Raw genomic sequence first — 8,537 nt, 5'->3', positions numbered from 1 at the left:
TTCAATTCATCATACAATTTATGACATACAGATAACACTGTTACGTCCAGACATTTATGACATACAACAAATATACAGTACTGTTTACGTTTCAGACATTTGTAATTCATTATAATTAACATTTTGTATGTAGAGGTATTTTTTCTTCTTCCCAAAACGTGGATTGGAACAGTTAATTTGGAACACAATCTGTTATGGATTACCCATCCTTCCAATGTCCGAACCCTGCATGCAATACATACACTACCGCCACCTACAGGATATTCTTTTTTACAACACTGAGTTATGAACGATATCTTCTCTCGTGTGTTTCGCATGCTGTGTATGTGGGGTGCTTTTTAATGGCTTTCAGACAAATATTTTCTCGCGTCACTGCATTGAACTGCGTGGGACAGTTCAAGTGTCACCCAGCCGCCTTCAGTGCATTAAATTACAATGGCGGCTTGAACGTGGAGCATGACCGGCATAACCTGCGCTTCACCGTCAGTCTGGACAGCGAGGCGGGTAAGAGAACGGTCCCAACTGAAGCGCAGCGTAGTTGTAACTCGAGACCGGCGTTCATTCATGGCCTACTCGGAATCTATTGAACAGTGACCACTGCACTTCCGCGTTACATGGAGCTCGTGAGCTCGACTATGGGAGCTCATAGTCGCAATTGATTGATTGATTGAAAACTTTATTAACAGATTGCAGAATGGGTACAATACAGTACAGCTCAATACACACAATTGTTAAGGGGATGCAGACCAGAGAAAGACTTTTGTCTTGTTTACACCAGGGTCCCCCATTTTCAATTAATCAGGACATATATGACATACATGACATACAGATAGACAGTACTGCTGCCTACATCTATACATTTATGACATACCAAATTTGCAAATACAGTACTGTTTGTGATACAAAAAGAGTCCAGAAAAGGGAGTATATACATTTGACGTAAAAACTGTACATTGGAGGAGGTTGGGTGTGGGGGGGGGGGGGGGGGACTGTACATTGGAGGTGGTTGGGTGTGGGGGGGGGGGGGGGGACTGTACATTGGAGGTGGTTGGGTGTGGGGGGGGGGGGGGGGGGGTTGGGGGGGGGAACGCTGTACAACTGTACAAGCAAAACTGTACATTGGACTATTGACAACCATACTAGGTAATTTACTGTACATTGGAGGGGGTTGGGGGGGGGGGGCACTGTACAAACAAGCAAAACTGTACATTGGAATATTGACAAAACCATACTAGGTAAATTACTGTACATTGGAGGGGGTTGGGTTAGGACATTTACAGGGGCCAGTTTCGAATTGCAGTCTCCCGAAGGTGTTCTTTGAGAGTGTTTTTGAAAGTGGGTAGTGATTCACATTCCTTTACAGCTTTGGGTAGGGCGTTCCACATTGAATGAATGAATGAATGAAAACTTTATTAACAGATTGCAGAATGGGTACAGTGCAGTACAGCTCAATACATACAATTGTTAAGGGGATGCAGACCAGAGAAAGACTTTCGACTTGTTTACACCAGGGTCCCCCATTTCCAATTCATCGTAAATGAATGGCATAATTGCGAAACGTGTTTAGTCCCTTGTTTGAGCCGAATCTGGGTTTAACATGATTTGTGGAGCTCCCTCTGGTGTTGTGATCGTGGTATTCACTGACCTTTGGGAAGTATTTTGTCATGTACATGGGTACCTTGGTCGTGTAGTGTATCTTGTAGACCAGGCCCATTGCAAGTTGCTGTACTCTGTCGTCTACTCTAAGCCATCCTAGGTTGTCAAAGTGGGCAGGGGTGAGGTGGGTTCTAGGAGTAAGGTCAAGCAGTAGTCTGACCAGTTTGTTTTGAGATGTTTGTAATTTTGTTTTTAGCGCCTTTGAGGTGCTTTGGTACCATGAGGTGCAAGCATAGTCGTAGTACCCTTGAATGAGTGCTCCTGCTAGAGTCTTCAGGGTATTCTTGTTTACCAGTGAGGAGATCCGGTACAAGAATCGAGTTCGTTGGTTGACTTTTTTTATTACATTGGATGCCATTTTGTCACAGGAAAGATTTGCCTCTAGGATGGAACCCAGGTAGGTACCATCCTAGGTTGTCAAAGTGGGTAGGGGTGAGGTGGGTTCTAGGAGTAAGGTCAAGCAGTAGTCTGACCAGTTTGTTTTGAGATGTTTGTAATTTAGTTTTTAGCGCATTTGAGGTGCTTTGGTACCATGAGGTGCAAGCATAGTCGTAGTACCCTTGAATGAGTGCTCCTGCCAGAGTCTTCAGGGTATTCTTGTTTACCAGAGAGGAGATCCGGTACAAGAATCGAGTTTGTTGGTTGACTTTTTTTATTACATTGGATGCCATTTTGTCACAGGAGAGATTAGCCTCTAGGATGGAACCCAGGTAGGTAATTTCATCTTTCCTTGTGACAATATTGTCACCCACTGTAACTGAGAAGCCGTCGGTCTTGCTGAGTTTGTTATTTGAACCGAAGAGAATGGACTCTGTTTTGCCCATGTGTAATGATAGTTTGTTATCAGCGAGCCATATGCAGATTTTGCCTAGTTCCGAGCTGAGGGTTTTTTCAACCTGTAACTTGTTCTTGTCAGAGACCAGCAGGGCTGAGTCGTCCGCAAACAGGAACAAGTTGCAGTCACAAGCTGACGACATGTCATTTGCATAAATTAGGAACAGTAGCGGTCCTAGTATGCTTCCTTGTGGAACACCACAGCTCACTGTGGGGGGGCGAGGAGATTAAATTAATTAATGAATGTTACTTGCCCCCTGTGCCATCTCTCTTTCTGTATGCCAGGCCCAGGGGACTGTGACCGTGCGGTGCTGCGCTACAAATTCACGGTTGACAAGGAGGTGGATTTATTGTCAACCAGTGTGCCCAAGTCTTTCAGAGGCAAAGGTGTAGCAGCGCTGCTGTCAAAGGTAAGCATGACGCATACAAGAGATACAGTACAGTAGGTGCCTATCTTTCTGTGACGACCAAAAATAGAATAAGAATCATTATTGTATGGTGACAACCTAATCACATAAAATCGTGCATTTTAGCATTTTTGATTAAAATGTTATGAGTCTAAAATGTTCATTACATTAACCCTTTCTCTGCCACGCTTATGTACATCCTTATACCATCCTCTGCCAGCTCTATTTGTCTATGGAGAAGTTCCCCTTCTTTGCAGGGCTATAACTTTTTAAATTGTATGGCTAAATTGACATTACTATGGCCCATTCAACGTCAATTATCTATCGTTTAGGATGTAGCAACATTCTACTTTTTCATTCAAATATTCATACTAAAATACGGTCTAAAGTATAAATATGTTTTTATCGTTTTCTGCAGCATTCTGCAGAACGTGATTTATAGCCCCAAATGCATTATATTGATGATCAAATACAGTTTGATAGCGATCGGCGCCAGATAAAAAATTTCAAATGTACGTGCTTCTAGAAGTTACTACTCATCATCTGATCTTGACCGGATGGGGGGGGGGGGGGGGGGTCGTTTATTATTCCGTGGCCAACGTTAGATGATTCATGTAGTGTGGGTGGTATGATCATCAGAGCAGTTTGTATCGAACACGGTAATAATAAACGCTGAAACTTACCCCAGTCTCCTCGGGCCGTTGGGCGATGAGCGTGGAGCAAAAAGATTGCTATTATGGGATGTTGAAATATGCGATCCATTTCCAGGTTGTATAATAGTATATACGTCCAAATCATGTTGTTTATCGAGTTATTGGCAACGGATCGCTATCCATTGTGTCGAGCTCGAGTCCGAATATGGATGAGCACCAGTTCCTGCTGCTCATTTCCTGTTTGGGCGATCTGCCGATCGGCCACCAGATGGCGCTCTTGAACCGTTGGAGAGTTGAGAGGAGATCAACAGGGGATCTCAAGACTCCCCCGGGTGAAATATGATTGCCATCACAGATTTTTGAAATATTGATCTCAATGACGTGTTACGGCGTCATTGGTAGATTACGCATGGCGGAGAATGACGTGTTACGGCGTCCTTGGCGATTAAAGGGTTTTAATTTGATGATGATTACAATTATTATTTCATTTATTTAATGATTTAATTTGTGTTATTGTTTCTTTACAGGCTGCCATGGACTTCCTGGTTGAAGAGAACCTCAAGGCTCATGTTTCTTGCTGGTATATTAAGAAATACATTGAGGACAACCCGCGTCTTGGTTATAAAGATCTCATCATTAGTTAAATATATAATAGCCTATAATGAGGAGATGGAAATGACTAAACTGCCAACCAGAATGCGTTTTTTTTGTATTTTATATAAGAAATTTACAAAAGTTTGCACGTCCAAACAATACATACAAGTACTGTATAACTGTATGTCGTGTATGTCAAATGTTATGATGAATTGAAAATGGGGGACCCTGATGTAAACAAGACAAAAGTATTTCTCTGGTCTGCATCCCCTTTTTTGTGTGTATTGAGCCGTACTGTATTGTACCTATTCTGCAATCTGTTAATACAATTTTCAATCAATCAATCAATCAATGCTGGGCAGAAGAACATAGGAAAATATAGTCTGCATATTAGATAATGCTCCCATGAATATTTATTGGTATTACCACACTATTATTTATATATAGCCTATACACAGTAGGCTATATACTATGCTACCTCAACAGGGTATTCATTGAAACCTTAGGATTGTGCCTCTACTGTAGATCTGCCGGTAAGAGTCCAAAATAGAGATATTACATTTTGGTTTTTTCTGACTTCATGATTTCAAAGGTTTGAGTTTGGTTTGGTTTGGTTATATTCTTGTCCTGAAAATGGCACATAATTCATAATAGGCTTAAATATACAATTGTATGGCTCATAAATTAAACTGCAATTCTAAAAAATAAGTTTACCTCTAGTACTGTAATCAAAGGGCTGAAATGGCTGAAGAATAAACTGATAAGAAGGATTTTGTATTGCTGTGTTGTTTCAGCAAGTTTAATCTTAAATGGGAACATTATTGATTTTGTAAATCTGATGGCACTTTATAATCCAGTGGTTATGATAGTTTATTAATGCTCTGAATGAATAATCCCATGTGTCATGTTTCTTTGGTGAATATGGCAACTAAATATGTATTTGTAATCAAGTAGGCCTATATTTTATTTCCAAAGACATTCTTTGGAAAATAAAGAATTCTGCCCATTTTGTCATATTTTTTTCTTGGTTAGCCTATAATGGATTTGCTATTAAAACATTAGGTCAGTATTTCCCAACCTTGGATCGGGGAACCATGCAGGGTCCCTTGAACAAGACTATAGAGACGTGTGGCATAAGTTATACTGGTTATAGTGGTTCAACTGTCATATTGAGTATACATGTTATACTGGTTGAACTGGTAATACTGGTTCATTTGGTTCTGTTGTTATACTTGCATAACTGGTTCAACTGGTTATACTACCTTAATTTGTTCTACTGGTTCAACTGATTGTACTGGTTCTACTGGTTAGGTTCGGCTGGTTCTATACTGGTTCAACTAGTTATAATGGTTCTACTGGTTCAATTGGTTCAACTAGTTATAATGGTTCTACTGGTTCAACTGATTGTACAGGTTCAACTATAAGGCAGTGGTTCTCAAACATTTACACATTTCCATTTATGCGGATCAGGATTAGGTGGGTTTTTGGACGAGTTTTGGCTGCTATGAGTTTAATGTATCACTTCCACAATGAGAAGGGGGGGGGGCATTATAATTTATTGAAATTGCACAAGGCTATCGGCCAGTGAACTGAACTCCATCCTGATGATGGTTATATTAAATCTCAGAGGGAGAGAAGCTGAAAGTAGTTATACCATACAAGTCGATGCATCACAAAAGTGGCATATCTGACAATGCAGAAATTGTTCTCGGGGTGTAAATCAAAGTGGGTTCACTGATGGACTTTGCTGTATGACCTTGTTTTCCTCTCGTCTTTGACAGTTTTCGTTTGGTTCTCCTTCCAGGCAGAGAGCTGAGCGTTGGCCTCATCGTCCTGCCAGGGCTCTGTGCAGCAGAAGGTCCAATTGGCCTTCGTTTAACCCTTTGAGGTGTATGGTCAGAACCAAACATTCAGGATGATATAGCAATGCCTGCTGCTGCTCATTGAAACCATTGAGTTCCGGGTTTCTGCGCTAGAGATTGATGTAGCTATAGTGGATCGTAAGCCAGCCTAAACTCAGTTTACCCACCTTTTTATTTGGCAATAGAGCTTACCCACCTTTTTAAAGGTGACATATCAATCTTGACGATTGAAATTCACATTGTGTAGTGTAGATTATTATAGGCCTTTTCAGAAGGCCTCCGCATTGACAAAGCCAAAGTAGCAGGATTTTCCGGTCTGATGTATAGGCAGGTACAGTATTCCCGGCACCAGGAGAGGCCCAGATTCACTTTGTCCACGTGGGAAGGCCACTGAGAGCTCCTGTTGGTCCAGAACTTCCTGGGTTTCGTGGGCGATCGTCAGAAACAAGCACTTCTATTTCAACAAGGGTTTATAATGCCTGAAGAAACCTGAGGGCAGCTGCAAACTCCCTGCCTTGGCAGATCTAAAGTAAAAGTCCATACTAAGGTACTAAGATACAGCCTCCGATTCTCCACACGGCTGCATGAAAGGGCAGGACAGGACTCTGGCTGATAGTCGCTTTAACATTAATCTCACCAGTGCCAAATCAGACCGCTACTGTTCCTAATTTATGCAAATGGCATGTCGTCAGCTTGTGACTGCAACTTGTTCCTGTTTGCGGACGACTCAGCCCTGCTGGTCTCTGACAAGAACAAGTTACAGGTTGAAAAAACCCTCAGCTCGGAACTAGGCAGAATCTGCATATGGCTCGCCGATAACAAACTATCATTACACATGGGCAAAACAGAGTCCATTCTCTTCGGTTCAAATAACAAACTCAGCAAGACCGACGGCTTCTCAGTTACAGTGGGTGACAATATTGTCACAAGGAAAGATGAAATTACCTACCTGGGTTCCATCCTAGAGGCTAATCTCTCCTGTGACAAAATGGCATCCAATGTAATAAAAAAAGTCAACCAACGAACTCGATTCTTGTACCGGATCTCCTCACTGGTAAACAAGAACACCCTGAAGACTCTGGCAGGAGCACTCATTCAGGGGTACTACGACTATGCTTGCACCTCATGGTACCAAAGCACCTCAAAGGCGCTAAAAACAAAATTACAAACATCTCAAAACAAACTGGTCAGACTACTGCTTGACCTTACTCCTAGAACCCACCTCAACCCTGCCCACTTTGACAACCTAGGATGGCTTAGAGTAGACGACAGAGTACAACAACTTGCAATGGGCCTGGTCTACAAGATACACTACACGACCAAGGTACCCATGTACATGTCAAAATACTTCCCAAAGGTCAGTGAATACCACGATCACAACACCAGAGGGAGCTCCACAAATCATGTTAAACCAAGATTCGGCTCAAATAAGGGACTAAACACGTTTCGCAATTATGCCACATCAATGTGGAACGCCCTACCCAAAGCTGTAAAGGAATGTGGATCACTACCCACTTTCAAAACCTCTCTCAAGGGACACCTACGGGAGACTGCAATTCAACACTGGCCCCTGTAAATATCCTAACCCAACCCCCTCCAATGTACAGTCATTTACCTAGTATGGTTTTGTCAATAGTTCAATGTACAATTGTGTTTGTTTGTACAGTGTCTCCTCCCCCCCCCCCTCAATGTACAGTGTTACTTGTTTATACAGTGTGCCCCCCGGCCCCCCCCCCCCCCCCCCAACCACCTCCAATGTAAATTACCCAGTATGGTTGTCAATATCCCAATGTACCCAACCCCCCCCACCCAATGAATGAATGAATGAAAACTTTATTTAACAGATTGCAGAATGGGTACAATACAGTACGGCTCAATACATACAATTGTTAAGGGGATGCAGACCTGATAAAGACGTTTGTCTTGTTTCCATCAGGGTCCCCCATTTTCAATTCATATAGACATATATGACATACATGACATACAGATAGTCAGTACTGCTACATCTATACATTTATGACATACCAGATTTGCAAATACAGTACTTTTTGTGATACAGAAGGAGTCAAGAAAAGGGAGTATATACATTTGACGTAGAAACTGTACATTGGAGGAGGTTGGGTGGGGGGGGGTTGGGTACATTGGGATATTGACAACCATACTGGGTAATTTACATTGGAGGTGGTTGGGGGGGGGGGGGGGCACACTGTATAAACAAGTAACACTGTACATTGAGGGGGGGGGGAGGAGACACTGTACAAACAAACACAATTGTACATTGAACTATTGACAAAACCATACTAGGTAAATGACTGTACATTGGAGGGGGTTGGGTTAGGATATTTACAGGGGCCAGTGTTGAATTGCAGTCTCCCGTAGGTGTCCCTTGAGAGAGGTTTTGAAAGTGGGTAGTGATCCACATTCCTTTACAGCTTTGGGTAGGGCGTTCCACATTGATGTGGCATAATTGCGAAACGTGTTTAGTCCCTTATTTGAGCCGAATCTGGGTTTAACATGATTTGTGGAGCTCC

General features: G+C 42.3%; 1 protein-coding gene across 1 annotated transcript; it reads left to right on the top strand.

Moving 5' to 3' along the window:
- The first annotated feature begins 296 nt into the window (after nt 1–296).
- On the top strand, nt 297–5,094 carry LOC311240821 (protein NATD1-like). The gene is made up of 3 exons (XM_084329412.1): nt 297–504; nt 2,776–2,900; nt 4,078–5,094. Exons 1-3 carry the CDS (start codon nt 342–344, stop codon nt 4,192–4,194), a joined length of 405 nt encoding a protein of 134 aa, XP_084185538.1. The 5' UTR covers nt 297–341; the 3' UTR covers nt 4,195–5,094.
- The last annotated feature ends 3,443 nt before the right edge of the window (nt 5,095–8,537 follow it).

Source organism: Notolepis coatsorum (assembly GCF_963971535.1).
Source record: "Notolepis coatsorum genome assembly, chromosome: 14".
Classification (NCBI taxonomy): Eukaryota; Metazoa; Chordata; class Actinopteri; order Aulopiformes; family Paralepididae; genus Notolepis; species Notolepis coatsorum.
This window is presented reverse-complemented; position numbering and strand designations above follow the sequence as displayed.

What these genes read in the sequence shown, in the direction of transcription:
- LOC311240821 (XM_084329412.1), top strand. Translation starts at nt 342, where the DNA reads ATGGCTTTCAGACAAATATTTTCTCGCGTCACTGCATTGAACTGCGTG. An exon ending in CAGTCTGGACAGCGAGGCGG is followed by an intron (nt 505 to 2,775) that starts GTAAGAGAACGG and finishes TCTGTATGCCAG; the next exon opens with GCCCAGGGGACTGTGACCGT. An exon ending in TAGCAGCGCTGCTGTCAAAG is followed by an intron (nt 2,901 to 4,077) that starts GTAAGCATGACG and finishes GTTTCTTTACAG; the next exon opens with GCTGCCATGGACTTCCTGGT.